General features: G+C 35.7%; 2 protein-coding genes and 1 long non-coding RNA gene across 3 annotated transcripts in view; 2 read left to right on the top strand and 1 right to left on the bottom strand.

Moving 5' to 3' along the window:
• The window catches only part of LOC132152750 (vertebrate ancient opsin-like), a 405,745-nt gene that overhangs the window by 206,524 nt on the left and 174,987 nt on the right, over positions 1 to 24,234 (top strand). The window lies entirely within an intron of this gene.
• LOC132152396 (Golgi pH regulator-like) lies at positions 4,385 to 10,939 on the top strand. The gene is made up of 14 exons (XM_059561168.1): positions 4,385 to 4,591; positions 5,467 to 5,526; positions 5,616 to 5,719; positions 5,798 to 5,904; positions 6,186 to 6,287; positions 6,520 to 6,640; positions 6,737 to 6,817; positions 7,395 to 7,504; positions 8,175 to 8,263; positions 8,525 to 8,617; positions 8,714 to 8,809; positions 9,178 to 9,267; positions 9,473 to 9,538; positions 10,473 to 10,939. Exons 1-14 carry the CDS (start codon positions 4,550 to 4,552, stop codon positions 10,677 to 10,679), a joined length of 1,368 nt encoding a protein of 455 aa, XP_059417151.1. The 5' UTR covers positions 4,385 to 4,549; the 3' UTR covers positions 10,680 to 10,939.
• On the bottom strand, positions 18,527 to 23,613 carry LOC132152395 (uncharacterized). Its single transcript, XR_009436501.1, has 4 exons — positions 23,520 to 23,613; positions 23,334 to 23,414; positions 21,472 to 21,501; positions 18,527 to 18,807 (listed from the first exon to the last, which is right to left on the bottom strand). It is a non-coding gene; the product is annotated as an uncharacterized LOC132152395 (long non-coding RNA).

Here is a 24,234-nt window from a genome sequence, read left to right as displayed (position 1 = left end):
GGGGGGCGTAGCAGAGTCTTAACTTTGATAAAGAATAGCTAGTTGGATTTTTGTGGATTTTTGTAACTTTACAGATCGTCTTCATGTGCCAAGTGCTTGTAACACTCCAAAGAGAAAGGAAAATTTGAAATCGCATCACACGACCCCTTTAAAAAGAAGATTATGTTAAAACTGTTTGCATAGTATAGTACTTTTCTATTCTTGTCATGCAGCATTGTGTTTACTGGTTTCTCAATTATTATATACAAAGCACATTCACATAAAAAATACAAAAATAAATACCACCAGACAATCAATGCATTGCTGCATAAATTTATTAAATATGAAAATAAAAACTTGGAGCTGAAAGAGGCCTGAGAGACTGTATCTTTCTTTAGCACTCTCAAATGCAAACAAAATTGCTTTCCCAAGAGTCCTTACTTCGCTTCATTGTCGAGGATGCTTCCCCACACACCAGTCCTAGACTCCTGCAGTATATAAATAAATCAACCAATGAATTAGAAATCTCTGTCAACTCCAATTGTGTGCTGACAGTGCTGTGGGACACCTGAGCATCTGTTTCAATTCACACCTCAGCACTGTGAAGAAGCTCTTCAGGGGCTGTGAGCAAGTCAAGCCTTTTGTGGTGTTGTGGGAGGCCTTGACTTAATGCTTATTTTCTTTGGGCAAGTTGTAGCAAAAAGAGAGTGATGGTGGACCAAAACAGCTGCTTTCAACGGGTTTTGCTTCAGGAAACAGGTTTTTATTGCTCAGAAGCTGCTGTTTGAAGCTCACAGGATCTCACATATCTTCTAGTCAACTTTTTTCAGATGTTTCTCCTAAAGTGCTTTTTTTTTAGATAAAATTTGACATACAATACAAGTAAAGTGCTACAATATAACAGTTTTTTTACACTCACCAGGACCCTTGAAAGGTTTTTTAAGACTCTTTCCACAGTAAGCACAACAGCAATCTATATGGACTAAACTGTGGATCATTTCTCATTGCTTTGCTACAAAATACATTCAATGACTACATCTTTCAAATTACATTAACCCTTTTTTTTACACTCAAACACAACCACCACTGAAATTGTATGTACCTACAAACCAATTTTCATGTTTTTCAAATATGTTAAAATTAAAAGGATAGTTCACCTAAAAATTAAAACTGTCAATCAGTACTCCTCAAAGTGTTCCAAACCTGTGATGAACATAAAAGAAGATATTTTGAAGATTGTTAGTAACTCCATTGACTTCCATAGTACTATATAACAGCCTACTATATTTCTGTAATACTAAAATATATTCCAGATCTAAAAAAAAATGTAACACTATCAAATCAAAACTTTAATTTTCATTACGATCTATACAAAAAGGGACATCTTAGGAATAATTTTGCACCGTAATGTAAACAAGGACTATGTAACATACTACGGTGGATTCTAACAGCAGAGAGGAGCCGTCCTTGTTTTGTAAATACATTTTATAAAATAAAACATAAAATACTCTATTTTTAGTTGTTTTTTAGATTGCTAAAAAACAGGCTATATGCAAACTGTGACAAAACGACAACCCTTGCTAGTGTTATGAAAAGCACTTAATTTGAGACATGTATGAAGTGTTTTTGTAGTTTTAGTACATTTAGTACATTTTGGATTTGCATCCCTTTTACATCCATCTTTACATCTGTGAGGAGCACTGCATGAAGGGTTTCGAAAAATCTGACATACTTTAACTATTGAGAAATATGTTCTATCACAACTGTAAAAAACGTCCCAACTAAAGTCTCCATTTGATCAAAGTTTAATATTGTTGCTCTCTATAAAAACTATTCCTGTAATTACTGTATATCAAAAAACCCATCAATATGCAAAAAAATAGGCTACACAACATTTTTAATAGAATTTTGACTTGTAACTAAACATGATGCAAAGAGAAGAAACTGCAAATGATGTAAGTAATGTTTTGATGTTTATGTGTTATGAAAATAACACCACAGGCTGAATGGAAGTGTAATCTGTTGGGGACTAAGCCACTGGGACTGCTGTGTGGTGACAGCTTTCACAGGATGCGATTTAGCCAAGACTCCCATGTTCTCTGTTCCATATGTCGCTTCAATCTGAAGAGACTTTCCATCTTAATAATGAAACACCTAGCCCCTGGCCTCAATCACACACTATAACTCTCTCTCTCTCTCTCTCTCTCTCTCTCTCTCTCTCTCTCTCTCTCTCTCTCTCTCTCTCTCTCTCAACAAAAATAAATAAATAAAAAATGACTTTATTGGCATGACTGTAAATGATACAATATTGCAAAGGTTAGTAGTACATGTACAAAAATATAAAAACATAAAATAATAAAATAAATACTAATTAAATGAAAACCACAGTAATAGAATGGAAGATTATAACGTCTTAGATGTATTAAATTGTAACAGATTATAACATGTGAACATTTGATACCACAGTCTTTAACTTACATAGAAACACACATAAGGATCACTGTGGTGGACAGTAGGGTAACACTGAGGTTAGACACAAAACACATTCACCTGCTGTCTCTCTCTCTCTCTCTCTCTCTCTCTCTCACACACACACACACACACACACACACACACACATTCACCTGCTCTCTCTCTCTCTCTCATACACACAAACACACACATTCACTTGCTCTCTCTCTCTCTCTCTCTCTCTCACACACACACACACACACATTCACCTGCTGTCTCTCTCTCTCTCTCTCTTTCACACACACACACACATACACACACACACATACACACACACACACACACACACACACACACACACACACACACACACACACACACACACACACACACATTCACCTGCTCTCTCTCTCTCTCTCTCTCTCTCTCTCATACACACAAACACACACATTCACTTGCTCTCTCTCTCTCTCTCTCTCTCTCTCACACACACACACACACACATTCACCTGCTGTCTCTCTCTCTCTCTCTCTCTCACACACACACACACACATACACACACATACACACACACACACACACACACACACACACACACACACACACACATTCACCTGCTCTCTCTCTCTCTCTCTCTCTCTCTCTCATACACACAAACACACACATTCACTTGCTCTCTCTCTCTCTCTCTCTCTCTCTATCTCTCACAGACACACACATTCACCTGCTCTCTCTCTCTCTCTCACACACACACACACACACACACACACACACACACACACACACACACACACACACACACACACACACACACACACATTCACCTGAGGTCTCTCGGGCTGAGGCACATTCACAAATATCTAGCAGCAAGTGCTGCTGTCTGTCCCTCTCCTAATACTATCTTTATTTGTTCTGTTTCACTAATGGCTGTAAAGTTCTTTATTAAGTTGGTGAATTTGTTCAAGTAAGGGTTTCTTATATATTTATGACAGTAAAGAAGCAAGTGCCTCTCTGTCTCAATCTCTCCTGTCAATTTGCTCTCTGGGTAACCAGCTCTTTCTGTGTCTGCCCGTCTCGATGGCTAGATTGTGCCTGGACCTGTGCCTGGGCCTGTACCTGGTCAGGATCTGCCTCTGCTTTGTGTCTCTGACACTCTCTAAAATTTGATTTTAGAGTTCAGTAGAATCATAGTTTACTTTGTGTTTTAGTTTTCTGGTCCCAATGTTCCAGATATTTGTTAGATTGTTTGATAATTTGATTTATTTTGATGTTCGGGTGAAAAGCAGAGCTGGTCTGAGACTGGTTAGTGTTAGTAGTAGTAGAGTTTAGTCAGGTTAATAACTAGCTGTCTGAGTAGACTCTTTTCGGGGTTCAGTTCTGGGGTTTGTAGCACTTAAAAATGTAGCGATTCTGTGGGACTTGATTTAAGATGCATCCAGAATTTGAGGGATCTTTTGTGCACATTAATTATCGATGGGAATCGGCCTAATTGTGCTCTACATGCGTTATAGGGCATTTTTCTTTGTAGGTTAAGAATCATTTGGCAGAATTCTTTGTGTAGGGCTTTTGTTGGGTGTCTGTCCCACCTATGGCTCTGATCACTGAGTGGACCCCAAACCTCACTTCCTCACAGCGGTATGGGCTAAATTACGCTATCAAAGATTTTACACCAATTTGGAAGCAGTATTTCAATATTTTGAATTTTTTTCTTGAGTGATTCTCTCTCTCTCTCTCTCTCAGCAAAATATCCACTTTGCATCGGCAAAACATTTGTAAATAAATAAATAAATACATTTAGATTAATAGTGTGTATTACCAGCAGCAGCAACAACAACAGCAGCAACAACAATAAAAAACATCTCTGCTCAAAATGTCTTTCATCATTTTTGAGGCAGTGGCGAACTCTAGCGGTCGAATTATGAACCAGTTGATGATGATTTTACTGTGCGCCGGAAAACATCTTTGTCCCATGCCATGACGTCAGCAACTTGACAGCTCAGTCGGATTCTTGCTCTGTTCAATGTTTTCTTCTCTATATAAACAGAGCGTTTTAAACACAATGAGCTGAGAGTACGTTTGTCATTTTCTGTATATAAATTCCCTACTACACGCTGCACCATGTCTTTCTTCGTAGATTCAGTGATCATGTTCACTTCTCAGGTAAGTCTCATATCTCTTTCATTAAAAAAGGCATATTCGCTACAACACTAACACATATGACAGTGAACAACATGTGAACAACATGTTACCAAGATTAAATGGTTTGAATTATAAAAAAGCAATTAAATAATATAAAAGGTGTCTGCCTGACTGACAAATGCCTAATAATAAATAAATGTTCCCTCCTGGTGGAATGACCTCCCCAGCTCAATCCGGACAGCTGAGTCCTTAGCCATCTTCAAGAATCGGCTTAAAACACATCTCTTCCATCTTTATTTGACCCTCTAACTTTAACACTCACTATTCTAATTCTATTCTTTAAAAAAATCTAACTACCTTTCTAATCTTTTTAAATTCTATTTTCTTTTCATTAATTATGCAATTGTATGTGTGTGTGTGTGTGTGTGTGTGTGTGTGTGTGTGTGTATGTGTAAAGACATCTAACACTAGCTTGCTCTATTCTTTTTTTATTGTATCTGTTTTCTTTATATTATATTTATTTAAAATCCCATGCTAGGTGTACTGTGTTAACCTAACTGAGACTTGTTATAGCACTTAAATATCAATCCTCTTTTTGTTGTTTTTGATTGCTTCCACTGTCCTCCTCTGTAAGTCGTTTTGGATAAAAGCGTCTGCTAAACGAATAAATGTAAATGTAAATATATGTGTGTGTGTGTGTGTGTGTGTTATTATTTAAAAAACAAACAAACAAACAAAAACAATTGATTCGAGCTCAATGGCAGTGGATCTGCTCCACATGAATATTTCAAAATCTTTTTTCCACCAATCTGAAGGTGAAAGGTCATTGTTTTATGTTTTGTTTGTGAATATTGCAACACATTAATACACTCGCTGACATGATTTTGTGTCCACAGGTGCTGTTTTTTGGGTTTGGGTGGCTGTTTTTCATGAGGCAGTTGTTTAAAGATTATGAGGTATCGTGTATAAGAGTGTAGATTTAGACCAGTCTTGTTTTCCTCCTGCCTTTCAGTGTTCATCATACAGGTCTGTCTCAATTCCTCAGGTTCGACAGTATGTTGTGCAGGTGGTCTTTTCAATCACATTTGCCTTTTCCTGCACTATGTTTGAGCTCATTATCTTTGAGATCCTTGGTGTATTAAACAGCACGTGAGTATGCTTGATTTACACATATTGGATGATGAGAACTGTAGATCAGATGCTCACATGTTGTTTGTATCTAAACAGGTCCAGATATTTCCATTGGAAGCTGAATTTGTATGTTATATTACTAGTTCTGATCTTTGTGGTGCCGTTCTACATTGGCTACTTTGTGGTCAGTAATATACGATTATGTAAGTAGATTTTTTTCTCTCTCTACGAATTCTGTAAATTTTTGTCAAAAGGAATAGTTCACACAAAAATGGAAATCTGATAAAAATGTACTCTCCTTCAGACCATCCTTTGGTATTTTTATTTTTTATTTTTTCATTTAGCATTATCACTTGCTCACAAATAGATTCTCTGCAGTGAATGGGTGCCATCAGATTGAGTACCTTTTCAACAAATTGTAATTTTTGGGTGAATTATTCCTTTAAATTTGCTTATGCACCCTACTTGTGTTGCTCTTTTATAGTGCAGAGACAAAGGTTGCTTTTTTCATGCGTGGTCTGGTTCACATTCATGTATTTCTTCTGGAAACTGGGCGATCCTTTCCCTATACTTAGTCCAAAACATGGTAGGCACTGTCAACATGAAACTTTTATCTATCTATTTATAAATGTAACATAATATTTATCAAAAAATAAATAATTGACTGGTGTATGAAAATTAATAGATTTTTGAGAACAATCATTTGTTATATTTGGAATAATGTGTTCACCTTCAAGCACATTAAGAAAGTAAATATATTGAAATAATTGTCTTGCAGCCTGAAATGTAGATGTATATCTTTTTTCTTGTATTCTCAGGCATTCTATCTATAGAGCAGCTGATCAGTCGTGTGGGGGTCATTGGGGTCACACTGATGGCTCTGCTGTCTGGCTTTGGTGCTGTGAATTGTCCTTATACATACATGTCGTATTTCCTGAGGTATCTGTGCTCTACAATAACAGAGAAGAGCGTTTTGTATTTTTTTTTATATTTTATATGTAAGATACTAGATGTTTGTTTGGTTTATTTGCTCAGAAATGTGACTGACAGTGATATCCTGGCCCTGGAGAGAAGACTTCTCCAGACTATGGACATGATTGTCAGTAAAAAGAAAAGGTAAGCACGCAGTATAAAGAGAGGGATCCAATCAGAAAGAGGAAACATGTTCACAAAATCACAGGCATTTCTGTCTGTCTATTTATTTATTTATTTACACATTTGTTTACATTTTTGTTCTTTAAAGATATATATATTACAAATATAAAATAAAATATTTACAGAAATAAATCACTCCATTTGTACACATTACTGTTCTAAGTTATTATTATTATTATTTTATTTATGTAAGTAGTCTCTTTTGTTCACCAAGGCTGTGTTTATTTGATCATGAAAAATATAGTAAACACAATAATACTGTGAAATATTACTACAATTTAAAATAACTGTTTTCTCTGTTAATATATTTAAAATTATTATTTATTCCTGTGTCGGTAAAGCTCATTTTTCAGCAGCTATTAAATCCAGTCTTCAGTGTCACATTACCATTATTATGATGAAAACATGATGTTGAAAAAACTTTCACTTTCTGACCGTACATTTTTGGATGGTATATTAACCTAAAGTAGTGTATTTTTCAGTTTTGTCATAACAGAACAAGGTTTTTCTTTTTAAGAACTTTTTTAAATATTTGTAGGATTGCCATGACAAGAAGGCAAATGTACCAGCGTGGAGAGGAGCAGAATAAACAGACGGGATTCTGGGGGATGATCAAGAGTGTGACCTCCTCACCATCAGGCAGTGAGAGTATCCTTAATGAGTCAGCTGACTGAGGCAGCAGGCTAATAGTGCAAGTTCTGAGTTGGTTATTTACAGTAGTCTCATTTAGATGAAACTTTGCAACTGGAGAATTACTGAGATCACATTTCATCACCATTGTGCTCCAAGTGTCTGAACAAAGCACTTAACCCCTGCTCGTCCCTGGAGGACTGCCACAGCAGTTTAATTTAAAACAGTAGCTAATGGGCAGTAAATAATGTGTGTATATGTGAGCATGTGCATGTTAAATAGATTGGTTAACCCTTTAACATTCCTGTAAAATTAGCCTAAAATTCCTAAAACAGGTAGATAACCGCCGGATGGTACAGTGGAATGCTATTAACCTGCTGGCTAAAAACAATACTTCTCAATTGGTTTCGTTTCAGCTACCAGATTTTACAATGCATATTTTTATTCTGCAAAAGCAAATAATAATTTTAATAAAGCCAGACTTTGAAATTTATTAATTTGATTGTTTTTTAACTGACTACAAATCCACATTTAATGTAGTCTAGGTAGTTCATTGTTTTCGAGGCTGAGAGCACTAATTTTGGGGGGATTGTGATGCACTAGTTTAGGACCACAGGCTAAAGTTTAATTGCTGCTGTGACTTGTGGATCTTCTGAGGGATGTTTGTTTCTTAACTCTGGCACTGCAGATCTTTTTGTGATCCAGCAGGAAGTGGATGCTCTGGAGGAACTCAGTAGACAGCTTTTCCTGGAGACCGTTGACCTGCAAGCCACCAAGGTATTTAACAAATGACATTTTGAAATGATAATTTGTTTCGTTTCTATATACAGGGATCCCATGCTCATGTAAAACCTGCAAGTAAGCAAATGTAGTTAATGCTTTTTTTTTTTTTTTTTCTTTCTTTCTTTTTTTTTTTTAATAGCCAGTAATCACAGGACAGTCATGAAAATCCTTTGGCCAAAATGCATGGAAATTCTTTATAGAAATAAAAGTAAATATTATAAACACTATAATGATCTTTTATCTCTGTACCCCAAGGAACGCATAGAGTACTCAAAAACATTTCAAGGGAAATACTTCAACTTCTTAGGGTATTTCTTCTCCATCTACTGTGTGTGGAAAATATTCATGGTATGAATTGTTTTTGCTCATTTTGTTTGGCATGTATTATAAAACACTGTAAAAACGTGTCTTCATCAGTGACATGCTCTAATGTATTCTTTTTAGGCCACTATAAACATAGTGTTTGACCGTGTGGGGAAGACTGACCCAGTGACCAGAGGAATCGAGATCACAGTCAACTATCTCGGCATCCAGTTTGATGTATGTTATCGTCAGCTGTAGAATAATGATTACATTAGTTAGTCCACACTCGTGTATGTAATTGTTATGTATCTACTCTAATAGACTTTAAACTCCTGACTGTGGTTGTATGTGCATGCTGTGATTTTGTGTGCTGTGTCAGCTGACATTTACTGCGTTGGTTGGCAGTTAATTGTTTCCCAGCCTGTTAAATGATGGTTTAATCTTTCCCCATGAGGAGGTAATGATTCAGCCTCTTAAACATGTAATCTGGGTCCAGCTTCATTCTTGCTCACTACTGATAAGTGCAAATGCTACTCATCCCTTTCTAATGGATAAAGCCTCGCAGTTCATGTGCAGCAGAACTTAAACCTTTGTTTTCCCCACAGGTCAAGTTCTGGTCTCAGCACATTTCTTTTATCCTGGTGGGAATCATCATAGTCACGTCAATACGAGGCCTTTTAATCACACTCACCAAGGTAATAAAGGGTGAACATGTTTTTTTCTCATTCAGTCTTATCACTTTAGGGGAAATGGTCACATACTACTGCCATTGTCAAGGGAGGTTTCCTTAAGCAACTGCACCATGGTCTTGCCCAATTTCAGTTTTTGAGAAGCTATAATGATGTTTAAAGCTCATAAAAAGCAGTTTTGATGTGGTATCTCTTTATGTTTTGTTCACAGTTTTTCTACGCTATCTCCAGCAGCAAGTCCTCCAATGTCATTGTGCTTGTCCTGGCTCAGATCATGGTGAGGCATAATATTAAAAAAGCACTATTTTAGAAGGACTGCTTTTAATTTAATCAAACGATAAATAAAGACATCCATATATCAGCAAAATTTGGTCATAGTCAGTAAGAAATTTCATACATTTCATGCACATTTAAATTTTAGGGTCAGTAAGATATTTTTATATTTATTTATTTTTTTAAAGAAATTCATGCTTTTTTATTAATCAAGGTTGCATTAGATTGGTTAAAAATGACAGTTAACATTTATAATGTTTCAAAAGTCCTTGATTTAAAAAAAATTTAAATCACTGTTCTTTGTTCATAAAAGATTCCTGAGGAACAAAAAAAAGTCTCATGGTTTCCACAAAAATATTAAGCAGAACTGTTTTCAGCATTGATAATAATAAGTGTTTTTGAGCAGCAAATCAGCAGAGGAATGGAGTAATGATATTTAATAAATATCAGATTTGTAATCACAGGAATAAATTACAGTTTAACTTATTTTCTAATAGAAAACAGTTATTTAAGTTTTTAAGATTTTACAATATAATATAAAATACCTAAACAGAATTTACTGACCCCAGATTTATGAAAGGTAGGGTGAAAACAGTTCAGTGTTCAGTAGAAATAATGGATAACTTTTAATAATTTTTTCACGTAGTGTCAAAATGTATGTAATATTATAAATAATACTATTATATCATGAAATCACAATAAAGTCTACAATATATAGAGATAGGAGTCATAAAGGAACTTTTTCAGCTCTAATTCTGAATTCATACTTTTATGTTCCTGAACCATAAACAAAATCAGATGTCATAACAATCATTTGATTCAAGTTTAGATTTTAAAAAAGAACAGCCAATTCTGAATTATAACTGTTTTTGATTCCCGGTCCTACCAACAAAACGGTATGACATCTCTCTTTCTCTCTCTCCGCTCTCTGTTTTTAGGGAATGTATTTTGTGTCGTCTGTGCTCCTGATGCGGATGAGCATGCCTTTAGAGTACCGCACTATAGTGACGGAGGTCCTGGGAGAACTGCAGTTTAACTTCTACCACCGCTGGTTTGACGTGATCTTCCTGGTCAGTGCTCTCTCCAGCATCCTTTTTCTCTACCTGGCTCATAAACAGGCACCTGAGAAGCACATGTCCCTGTGACCTCACAAGTGACCTCATCAGAGAGAGACACACAGGACTGAAGTGTCTCCTTCTTTTGTCTCTCCTTTTAGAAGGACTTTTATGTCTCTGTCCTGTAATGAGCATTAATGGGTCTGTATTTCCTGAATCAGGAGGTGCCCAGAAACAAGGTGTTTATATGACTTTGGGTTCAAAAAATGTTGATTTGCTGTCTCATTTAAATAAACTCATATTAATGGAGGGGACAGAATGGTATACAGTGTGGGTGTAGTTTTTCTCAGTGTATTTATATATATATATATATTAGTGCTGTCAACGTTAACGCATGCGATTAATTTTTGTCTGGTTTAACGTGTCAAAATATTTAACGCAATTAACGCAGCATCCGTATTTTCTGCCATCCGTTGGCTAGCTTTACATTATATGATCACACTCTTATTCATTTAAATGCTTTTAAACATTTCAAGTGCGGCAAGACAAAAGAGAATGCGCTGTCTGTGAATGCCCTTATGTGACACATACACACCTACACACACACACACACACACACACACAATGCATAGACAGGGCGCCAGAATCCAGTTCTCTTAAGTGCTTGAACTAACAATAAACATCCCAAAGTGCCAGTTTTGTCGATTATCCTCATAAGAGCAATCTTAAATGATTCATATAAAGTCTAAAATGAACAAAAAGAGTTGTGAGAGAATGAGGCGAGATCCATAGACAGTATATAAACGGTGAGATCCGCGTGTCTGTCTGCTCTTAAAGGGACAGCAGCCAATAAAGCTTCCTGTCAGTAAAGTTAAAGAACAAAGGGAACAGAGAAAATGACTCGCTGCTCTTGACTAAATAACTTTTGTAGCTTTAATAAGGATTAACTATTTAATTTATAGTTTATGCAGTGCAGACTGCATATAACTTTGATAACTTTATTAAATTTCTGTATATTTCCTAACTGTTAAGACAGGAAGGGCAGGAGTAAACATGACATTTATTATGGGTTTATGTTAGCATTGTTTTAAGTTTACTTAAATTAAAAACTGTTATATTTTTGAAGCCTAATAATAAATGTAAAAAAAAAAAAAAATCAGTAGCTGTATTAATATCAGTAATACTGGCCTTCATTCATAAAAAGATGCCATTTAAACAAGTATTTAATTAAAAAAATATATTAAAAACGTACAAAAACATTTCTTTTTTTATTGCAATTAATTGCGATTAATAACAGAAAAAATGTGTGATTAATCTAGTTAAAGTTTTTAATCGATTGACAGCACTAATATATATATATATATATATATATATATATATATATATATATATATATATATATATATATATATATATATATATATATTAATGGTGGGCATAGATTAATTTTTTTAATCTAGATTAATCTCACTAGTGATCTTGATTTAATCTAGATTAAAATGGCTCATTCGAATTCTGCCGAAGGCATTCAGAATATGTATGTTACCCAAATAAAATTGAAAAACAGTAAGTCTTTGAGAAGGGGTTTATCAAGCCAGGTGGTGCATTAGAAAAAGGGCTCATCTCCTGTTTCCAAAATGCATCACAAAGTGCTTGAAAAAGTGGGACCTGTTTGAAGTTGTTTAATTTGTATGTTCGTTTATTTTTATTTATTTGTGCTATTTACACAATGTTTAAGTTTTTTTCAAGTTTGTAGGTGTCCAGGTACAGAAACCAAATAATTAAATGTAAAATAGCACTGGATAGTCTTCAATGTAAAAAATGAAATATACAATTAAACCTACATTTATTCAGACACCTTCAACATTTCTCACATTATTACAGTTTTGCTATATATATCAAAAATTATATCTGGTGTCTGAATAATTTTTGTTTTGACTGTTAAAACTAGAAAGTAATTCAGTCAAGAGCAGTGAGTGATTTTCATTTTCATTTTCTTGGATTAACATTACAGCAGTCAGTAGCTAAATTAGGCGCGGTCACTTTAAGAGACGATGAACGCATCCAATATAAAATACACATCCCATTTTTTTCCTCAACTGTTTACTTTCACTTAAGAAATAACTGAAGGTTTTTTCGAGCATAATTTCCAAGGTGGATATTTTGACATATTTTGTATGTATTTGTCGGCACAAGAGCAAAAATAAGCAAATTCGATGTTCAAGTGTTTTGAGACGTCTTTCTCTGCGCGAGCCCTGAACACCAGAACACCGCGAGTACTGAATTGGGCTCTTTCACATCTTTTTGTTTGTTCAAACTGCGATTTGTATTTGTTCGTTCAGGTGCAGGAGGGACTTCTAGGAGAACATCGCAGAAGAAAGCTCGGTTCAGTGTTGCTGTCTGTTATACGCGGCTCTCTCTCTCGTGCGCACCGAACACAGCACGCGAGTAACCAGCTACACTGTTCAGCTTTTCCGCGTCTTGTGTTTTTGGATGCTTTAATGTTTAAATTGACAAGCGGTAAGGCTTAAAAACACGTGAAAAAGATAAGCTTTCGTGACGATGCGCAGCAGTGGCCCGTCAACTGTCCTGAGCATCTTTTTAGGATGGCCTCAGCCAGTCGGTTATATAAAATATCAAGGTGAAAGTCATCATAGCTTGCTTAGTCTAGACCCAGCTCCCAACCCAACTTTGAGAATAGATTAACAGCGCTATTTTTTTTTTATTGCCCGATAAGAGTCTAACGTTAACGCAGCACGTTAACGCCGATAACGGCCCACCACTAATATATATATATTTTTCAAACCAGGTGTTATTATGTTTACCACGGTAGGTGAACAAACTAATTGCTCTCACTAGTTTGTTTGCCATTAAATCAGCTACTCTTAAGCGATCTTTTATCATTCATAGACATCACATATATATCTCAGCAACACTCAGAGATGTTACAGTGGACAGGTGGTCTCTTGTTTTTCTTTCAGGCCTTTTTTGTTACTATCATTCCATGTCTCATTAAGAACTGTAATAATTCATACGTGGATACTGTATTGAGTGGTAGTCATAATTTTCTACTGAAATCATGTCAACTAGAAAAGGGTTAAGAATATATGCATCAAGTTGGGGTTTTGTGTTATTCTTTTGTGGAAGATGGAAAGGTGCTTTTGATATACTAAAAAAGGCATTGTCTACATGCCAGAGATGTAACAGTCTCCAATTTATGTTCAAATACAGAAAGCTCAGATTGCAATTAAAAGGCTTTTTTAAGCATTATCTCTGTTTCTTATTGGTACATTTGGCAGTTTGATGCTGATTTAAAAAGCTTTACAATAAATAAATAATGTTTTGTGAAGAGTCATCTGAATGGTGTACACCAGGGGTGGGGAACAGTTGATCCTGGAGTGCCACTTTCCTGCAGAGTTTAACTTCAGCCCTCTGAAAAACTCTGCAGGACACAGGCCCTCCATGATCAATGTTCCCCACCCCTGCTGTACATTTAAACATGTTTTAATTATGTATGGTGCAGGTCATCCTCATGTTCATTGGCTGCCACTTCTATATACGCTATTGCGTAATGTTGTCTGGTGATGTGAAGAGCGAAAATAAGCCAATTAAACACTTATCATCATGCTTTGCCTATGGAAAAATAATGATTAATGATCCTGATTGTGTAAAACTCATTAGTATCAGTGTCTTTTACATTAAACAAGTGCTATACAGTAAATATGTATACATTGATAAAGTGTTCCCATCATTCATATTCAATTTAGGGTCATCAGACTAGGAAAATACAGCAAGTCATTTGCATTGTGTTCAACCTATGCTTTATGAGGTTGTGCCTTCCCTGAGAACCGAATGCATGACCTTTGACTCGCTAATGCCATACTTTCATGTAGTTACTGTTTGAGATACAGGAACTCCTCAGCAAATAAAATCTTGTGTTCACTTTATGCATTATAATGAACAATGTGAAGGTCTTGGTGGAGGAATAGGTCTGCTATGCTGCTGCTGATGGTTACTGCTGTATTTGTAGGTTATTGCTGCTATTGAACTTGCTACTGCCAATGCATAAGCCGATATGGTGCTGTGAGTATTTAAGACATACTGTTTCTGCACAAATAACATATATAAATAACCCACCAACAAAGCTGGAATGAGAAGATAAACAACAGCTAAGATGTACAGTATATGCTGTTGACAGCATGAAAACAAACTGCTGACATGCATTAATGTGCTTGAAAGCATCCCCAAGGCAGGAGAGAGATAAAATGATAAAATCCCCTGTATAAGCAGATCTACTGCCAAGACATATGCTGCTGCTACGGACAGCCATGAGATCGTGTGTTTGTTATCTATGTGAGCCTGGGCCTGCTTTGCTGAATGACTTAACACTAGTGGACTATTGCTGTGTGTACCTGATCAGTTCACCAGATACTGTTAAACTGAAGACTTGACTGTTGCCATCTGTTGCCATCTGGTCGACGCTACAGAGCACTGAGCACCAGAACGACCAGACACAGGAACAGTTTCTTCCCTCAGGCAATCCATCTTATGAACAGCTGATACACACTGAACACACTGAACACACTACACTTTATATTTATATACACATACACTTAATTTATCTAACACACATACTTAGTATACACTTACATTTTGCACATAATATACATGTACATACATAACTGCATTTTTGTAATATACCTGCCTACAATTGTAAATTTGTATATTGTCATTCCTTATCTACTTATTTGTATTTTTTGTATTTTTATATTCTTTTATTATGTGTTTTATGTTCTGTCGCTGTCATTCTGTTGTACTGCGGAGCTTCTGTCACGAAAACAAATTCCTCGTATGTGTAAACATACCTGGCAATAAAGCTCATTCTGATTCTGATTCTGATTCTGATTGACTTAAATGTGTTTCTGGGCTAGTGGAGCCCAGATAAATTAACTAATGGCTTAGCAGTGAGAACCTGCATGGGTGCTGTGCCCTTAGAGTTATTTGACTAACGACCTAAAAATGAACAACAAATACAGCTCAAACTTACTTAGGTAGAAACACACATTATTCATTACAAATGAATCACATTCTAAGCTGACAGATGAAGTCCTTCCCAGCAACAACCTGACTCAGGCTCAGGTGACCTGAGCAAATACTTAAATTTGGTCAAGCAATAAATATCATCATCATATCCTCTTACTCCCCCCTTCCCCCCTTTTTTATCTTTATATTAAATTAATTTGTAAATATCCTTAACTATAGCTAAAGATAATTTTTTTCATAAACTCTAAGAGTGAGCGGTCTCTTCCGAACTGCCTGCATCGAATGTGCGAATGTGTTCACGTATATGTGGGTAAATGATTTACTGTTGCTTGAAGTAAGGATGTTGACAGTAGGGCATTTGTGGAAGACAGTTACATGGGTTCACCTTGAGTTAGATTGGAGTAAAGCTTTGAAACACCAACTGCAAACCGATCCCACTTAACCCTCTCAAGTCGATTAACGCGGATACGCGTTTTGAGTCATTTTCTCCTGATAACCCCGAGAAGAACTTAAATTACACTTTCAGTTTTAATCGTACAGATAAGAGCAATACATCAATCGAATCTGTAAAGGGTCTACTTTTTTTTGGATACAGACATAATAACAACAAAACTTTGTGCACTTATAAAATAAAGATAACAAACAAGGTGCGCTGTCTGCAGCCTTTGTCTGCGCTGATCTTCTTTTACAAACACGTCATTTAAATGAACTGTAACTCCGTGAATACTCAACGAAAATACATGAGAGAGATATCTATAGAAAGCTTGACATGTCTATTTTTAAACTAAACCGAATGTCTGTTTTTCATGTCTCCCTTCATTATATCTAATGTGACCACGCCCCCGCGCTGAACGCGCTATTCAGATTCAAACTGAAGCGCGCGGCTTGAATACGCCCATAACAGAAGAAAAAGCAGCCAGACTGTTTTTTTATTTTACTGTTTGCTTCGCGATGAGAGGAATAACACATAATTCACCCCAAAAAGATGTGATGTGGTTGAGGATTTGAGAAATGGATTTCCTCAGAAAAAAAGAATGAAGCACTTTATTCAGCAGAGATCATAAACATGAGTAAGTCTCTTTTTATTTATTTATATACTTGTACTAGTTTTCACATAACGTGTAAACGTTTTACTAGTTAGACTTTTTCCAAACTATAATTCCTGACTAAATGTATAATCAAGTGAAACATTATGAAGTTTCAATAACAATATACAACACTATACCCTTAAAAAGCTTGATGTAAATAAATGTAACAAATAGATAACTGTAACAAATGTAAAAACAATGCTTTTCTTTCAATTTATTCCCCCTAAAAACCCAGAATAATATTCTCAGCTCTTTTCAACATTAATAATAATGATGATAATAATAACAACAAATGTTTATTTTTTTTTTTTTTTGTAGAAAATAAGATTGTTAAAAGGATTTCTGAAGGATTGTGTGACTGGAGTAAGCATGCCAAACAATTTGTTTGAAAGTCAGCTTTGATTGTTTCTAATAAACGGTTTAACTGCTCCCCCAAGTGGATATTAAATTATGTTGTGGGATAATTAAATATATTCTTAATAAACTACAAACATAAAATTATATAGATTTATTTTGTTCTCACATTCTCTCTTGTAACTCCTCACTCACAGTGGCACAGATGACTGAATGGCTCATTATGCAGCTCATTATGCGACCCTTTGTCTTCTCAGGTGTAAATCACAATGATATTCATGGTAGTTGACGCCTACTCGCATATGACTTTTACCAACAAAAAGTGTCTTAGAAAATTTAAATCAATATATTGTTTTCTGTGAGTGAGTAAACAAGATGATTTTCACATCATTTAGAAAGAAAAATTCTAGGCTACAAGCTCCAGTTCTCAAAGATCCCGGGAACCATTGTTCTTTATGTGTTTTTTTGCCTTATTCAAGCGTTTTAACATTTTTAGTTTTTCACTAACCACGCATAATATTTTTTTTCTCAAAAACACAATCATGTACATACATGCATTACACATATTATTATAGCCCAGTTTGTGCTGATTACAGTGAGATTAGTCTTTACCCATTTAGATATTTATAAGAAACTGAAAAAAGCACAAATGTCAGGGCATGACAAAACTTCTCCAGGCCCCAAAAATACCCTTAGACTAGGGGATCCTTCCCAGACAACAAAACTCATCTGGGCCAAATCTGGAAGATCTGAATATATATATATATATATATATATATATATATATATATATATATATATATATATATATATATATATATATACACCTACGCTAATATTAGTCTGTTTCTCTCTTATTCCGAGGTCACCGTAGCCACCAGATCCAGTCTGTATCCAGATCAGAGGGTCACTGCAGTCACCCGGATGCAGTACGTATCCAGACCAGATGGTGGATCAGCACCTAGAAAGGACCTATACAGCCCTGAAAGACAGTGGAGACCAGGACAACTAGAGCCCCAGATACAGATCCCCTGTATAGACCTTGTCTCAGATGACCATCAGGACAAGACCACAGGAAACAGATGATTTTCGTGGACAATCTGACTTTGCTGCAGCCTGGAATTGAACTACTGGTTTCGTCTGGTCAGAGGAGAACTGGCCCCCCAACTGAGCCTGGTTTCTCCCAAGGTTTTTTTCTCCATTCTGTCACCGATGGAGTTTCGGTTCCTTGCCGTTGTCGCCTCTGGATTGCTTAGTTGGGGTCACTTCATCTACAGCGATATCGTTGACTTGTTTGCAAATAAATGTACAGACACTATTTAACTATTTACACACATTTGACTTGACTGAACATGAGCAGCGCATGCTATTATGTGTCAGCTGAAGGGTCAGAGAGGTCTCGGAATTCTTCAAAAATATCTTAATTTGTGTTCCGAAGATGAATAAGGAGACCTTACAGGTTTAGAACGACATGAGAATGAGTAATTAATGACAGAATTTAAATTTTTGGGTGAACAAACCCTTTAAACCAGTGCTACACAATGAAAAAGAGAATAATCTGAATAATTACCACAGGGAAATGTTTATATCACAGGGAAATGTTCTTATAAATGTGTCACCATTGTGTGCTTGAGTTGGTTCTAGTAGTCCTCTGCAATGCTGTTTTTGAGATAAATGTGAGCCCTACGTCTGACTCCACAGCTTAAAGACAGTTCCCTCCTTTTCATTTGTCTCTAAAAAACAAAGCAAAAAAAAAAACATGACATATGGACAAAAATGTTATTGCCATACACACACACACACTCGCACTCACACACACACACGTATGCGTGCATACTGTACATACAGTACACACACACATACTGTATACACACACATTTAAGGTCAAAAGTTTACATACACCTTGCAGAATCTACAAAATGTTGAACATTTTTGACAAAAGAGGGATCATACAAAATCTTATTTTTTTATTTAGTACTAGCCTGAATCAGATATTTCACATAAAATATATTGTCCACAAGAGAAAATAGTTTACTTTATAAAAATGACCCCGTTCAATAGTTTACATAGACTTGGTACTTAATACTGTGTTGTTAGCTGAATGATTCACAGTGGGTTTTTTTTTTTTTTTTTAAGTGATAGTAGTTCATGAGTCCCTTATTGGTCCCGAACCATTTAACTGCCTGCTGTTCTTCAGAAAAACCCTTCAGCTCCCACAAATTCTGTGGTTTTTCAGCATTTGTGTATTTGAACTCTTTCCAAGAGTTCAATGATTTTGAGATCCATCTTTTCACACAGAGGACAACTGAGGGAATCAAACACTACTATTACAGAAGGTTGAAACATTCACTGATGCTCCAGAATGAAACACAATGCATTAAGGGGGTGACAACTTTTTGAATTTGAAGTTCAGTGTAAATTGAACTTATTTATAATAACTGACAACAAAGAAGAAAAGCAAGGGGAAAGCTGTCACCAGTTTTATATAATAAAAAAAATACACAACTAATTTCATATTATACATATTTTATGAATGTATGAGTTTAATTTAGTATTAGAAAGCAAGGAAGGCAAGATTTAAGACTTATGTTTAAGAGTCTCAGTTTATTAACAAGCTCCATTGTGGAAATTAGTGCACGTGACAGTGTCACACATACACTTCCTTTATCCACTGACTTGAGATGAAAAGTAGATTGTGCCAAAATGACACACAGACTTATTATAGCACTGATTTAGGACTATGACTGTCATAACAGGTACAGGTACATCTCAATAAACTAGAATGTCACGGAAAAGTTCATTTATTTCAGTAATTTAACTCAAATTTGAAAAAAATTGTGTATTAAATAAATTCAGTGCACACAAACTGAAGTAGTTTAAGTCTTTGGTTATTTTAATTGTGATGATTTTGGTTAACATTTAACAAAAACTCACCAATTCACTATCAAACAAATTAGAATATGGTGACATGCCAATCAGCTAATCAACTCAAAACACCTGCAAAGGTTTCCTGAGCTTTCAAAATGGTCTCTCAGTTTGGTTCACTAGGCTACACAATCATGGGGAAGACTGCTGATCTCACAGTTGTCCAGAAAACAATTATTGACACCCTTCACAAGGTAAGCCACAAACATTCATTGTCAATAAGCTGGCTATTCACAGAGTGCTGTATCCAAGCATGTTAACAGAAAGTTGAGTGGAACGAAAAAGTGTGGAAGAACAAGATGCACAACCAACCGATTGTATTCCTCTTGTTAAGCCACTCCTGAACCACAGTCAACGTCAGAGGCGTCTTACCTGGGCTAAGGATAAGAAGAACTGGACTGTTGCTCATTGGTCCAAAGTCCTCTTTTCAGATGAGAGCAATTTTTTTTTATTTAATTTGGAAACCAATGTCCTTGAGTCTGGAGAAAGGATGGAGAAGCTCAAAGCCCAAGTCGCTTGAAGTCCAGTGTTAAGTATCCACATTCTGTGATGATATGGGGTGCAATGTCATCTGCTGGTGTTGGTCCATTGTGTTTTTTGGAAACCAAAGTCACTGCAACCGTTTACCAAGAAATTTTGGAGAACTTCATGCTTCCTTCTGCTGACCAGCTTTTTGAAGATGCTGATTTCATTTTCTAGCAGGATTCGGCACCTGCACACACTGCCAAAAGCACCAAAAGTTGGTTAAATGACCAAGGTGTCGGTGTGCTTGACTGGCCAGCAAACTCACCAGACCTGAACCCCAGAGAGAATCTATGGGCTATTGTCAAGAAGAAGATGAGAAACAAGAGACCAAAGCAGATGAGCTGAAGCCCACTGTCAAAGAAACCTGGGCTTCCAGACCACCTTAGCAGTGCCACAAACTGATCATCTTCATGCCACGCCGAACTGAGGCAGTAATTAAAGCAAAAGGAGCCCCTACCAAGTATTTAGTACATCTACAGTAAATGAACATACTTTCCAGAAGGCCAACAATTCACTAAATTTTTTTTTTATGAAGTATTTTAATTTGTTGAGGTGAATTGGTGGGTTTTTGTCAAATTTGAGCCAAAATCATCACAATTAAAAGAACCAAAGACTTAAACTACTTCAGTCTGTGTGCACTGAATTTATTTAATACACGAGTTTCACAATTTGAGTTGAATTACTGAAATAAATGAACTTTTCCATGACATTCTAATTTATTGAGATGCACCCGTATATAGTTCAGGATGCTGAGTGTGAAGTTATTTAAAGGAGCATTTTTCCAGAAAGCTGCAAACCACAATCGGTCCTAACAGACATTATGCTTTGAACAGCACTAGTTGTAACATTAGCAGGCACTCAATATTATCAATACTCAATTATACATTGTAGCATTCAAATAGTTTTAATAACTTAACCTCCACTGAAATAGAAAAAAGGGGGGACACCTTACTATTTGACAGTCCCTGCTCTGGAACCTGAAATTGAAACAGATTGTTATATAGTGTTGCTGGACAATTTCTCAATACATTTACTCAAAAACGGAGCATACTGTTAGCAGAAATAAAAGCATCTTTTGGCAAAGATTTTATAAATATAAAAATTAAAACATACCAAACAATATAATGTAATACATGTCCCTCTCTGTTTCTATCATTCAGGATGCCCCTGAGAACGTTCTGTCTGCTTAATAAGGGTACTGTCAACAGTTTGGACACATTACTATTTTTAATATTTTTGAAATATGTCTCTTGCTCATCAAGCCAGCATTTATCTGATCAACTGTAATAGTTCAAAAATTTCACATTTCAAATAATGGTTTTCTATCTTAACATACTTCAAAATATTATTTATTGATCAAAGCTCGGTGTTGGAAACGTTGTGCTGCTTATTATTATTATTATTAAGCATTTGTGCTGCTTATTTTTTTATTTAATTTTTTCAATTCAATTTTTGGGGGGGGGGGGCATGTGATACTTGTTTTAGGATTTATTGATGAATAAAAAATTACTTATTCAGCTTTTCCATCACATAAATAAATAATATTTTAATGAAACATTTTAAAGACTTATCATCAGTTAAAATATTTATTTTCTTTGTGAATATATTGTGAAATGTTATTTATTTCTGTGATCAAATCTGTATTTTCAGCATAATTTCTCCAGTCTTCAGTGTCACATGATCTTCAGAAATCATTCTAATATGATGATTTGCTGCTCAAGATGAAAAAATGTTTGATATGTGTGTTATTAAATAGAAATGACTGTTTTCATTCAGCATATAGCCATTAAATTGATAGAAGTAAAACATTTATAATGTTGCAAAAATATATTTCAAATAAATTATGTTCTTTTGAACTTTCTGTTCACCAAAGAATCATAAAAATGTATCCAGGAAATTTTAAGCAGAAAAAACTTTTTTTTTTTTTTTATAAGAACCATTACTGATAACTGAGTACCAAAATAAATCCAGCACTCAACCTGCATTTTGGAATAATTTCTGAAGGATCATGCTCTGAAGACTGCAGTAATGATGCTGAAAATTTACAGGAATAAACTACATCTTAAAATACATTCAAACAGAAAATAATTATTTAACATTGTAATAATATTTCACAATATTACTTTTAACTTTATATTTGATCAAATAAATGCAAGCAGTCTTAAAGGATTAGCTCACTTCTAAATCAATTTACTCATAATTTACTCCCTTTATTTGTTGTCTTTCTTTCTTCAGTCAAAAATAAATTAAGGTTTTTGAGGAAAACATTCCAGGATTTCTCTCTTTATAGTGGACTTCAGTGGGGTCCAAATTGCATCTTCAAAACATAATCCCAGATGAGTAAGAAGGGTCTTATCTAGCGAAACGATCGGTCATTTCCTAAAAAAAAAAAGGATTGACAATTATTTGGGTTTGTCCTCAAACACTTGTCTTGCATAGCTCTGCAATGCACACGTGTACTCTGTGCAGTTCCGTTGGAAACAGATCAAAAATTCAAGCATTTCCTCGGCTGATCGTGTACAGCCCTTTGAAACTGCACTGGAGCTGCAATTTGGATCTTTCCCCTATTGAACCCCACTTAAGTCCACTATAGAGAAAAACTCTGGAATGTTTTCCTCAAAAATAAGGAAATTTTAATTCAGAAGTGAACTAACGTTAATCCTATTTTAGAGTTAGCACTTAAACGTTGCTAGCTCACTATAATTACCACACAGCAATCTTAAAAAAAAAAAAAAGAAAGAGTTAAAAGAACTTAAGCTTAAATTAAGTAATTAAGTTAAACATTTGTTAATTATGTATAATTGCAGACCTCTGGAAGTTTTCTTCATGTAAGCAAGTCCTCTGATAACATAGGCCTTAGTGTTCGCCAACAATACAGTCTGACACAGATCTAAGGATCAATAAACACCAAACCTTTAAGTTATCGAGTAAGTTACACTGCATAATATGACATTGATTTATTAGTAAAACAGTTTGTTCACACGGTGTGTCATACCTTGGTGAGGTTTTTGAGGATAACAGCGAGCAGTCTGTATTTTCCTCGACCGTCTTGACGTCTTCTCCTGTCCTAAACTCCAGGTTTGAAAACGGATCCGGATCGGAGTCGTCTGCTGTCTGGGTTGTGAAACTGTGCTCCTACTGGGAAGCTTGAGGGTTTTTCTGTCTCTACTTGCTTCTCTTTGGGTCCCCAACAGATACAGGTGCTCCCTGATGGAACATTGCAGACATGGGTGCTTGACCTGGCTCCCTGGAGCCAAACGTTTTGACGAGGCTTCTATTGCCTCCACTTTCCCCCTCTCTTTGAGAGCCTGGTCAGAACAGATCTGCTGTGCAGAGGCAAACGTCTGTAACTTAGATTTTTGTCAAAATTGAGTTATTGATATTTTGGGACATCCTTTATCTTGTGCATAAGTATCTTGAGTCAATTTCATTGTTTTTCTGAGAAAATGATGGGTCATATCAACCGTAACTTTGAAAAGCCCTGGAGAAACCAAGGCAGAACACTTTATAACATCAGTTGCTCTTTCACTTTGTTTGGAACGCTCAAATTGAGTTATGGTGTTCTGCCTTTATTTAACTGCATCAAAATGAAGTTACGGTGGCAGTTTGGAGTTATACAGTGATCTGCCTTTTTTACTGTCCATTAAAGGATTAGTTCAGCCAAAAATTTAAATTAAGCCAAAAATTACTCACCCTGAAGTCATCCTAGG

The sequence above is a fragment of the Carassius carassius genome, chromosome 11, assembly GCF_963082965.1.
Source record: "Carassius carassius chromosome 11, fCarCar2.1, whole genome shotgun sequence".
In the NCBI taxonomy this organism is placed as follows: Eukaryota; Metazoa; Chordata; class Actinopteri; order Cypriniformes; family Cyprinidae; genus Carassius; species Carassius carassius.
The sequence above is the reverse complement of the archived record's forward strand: the minus strand, read 5'-3'. Positions and strand labels throughout refer to the sequence as shown.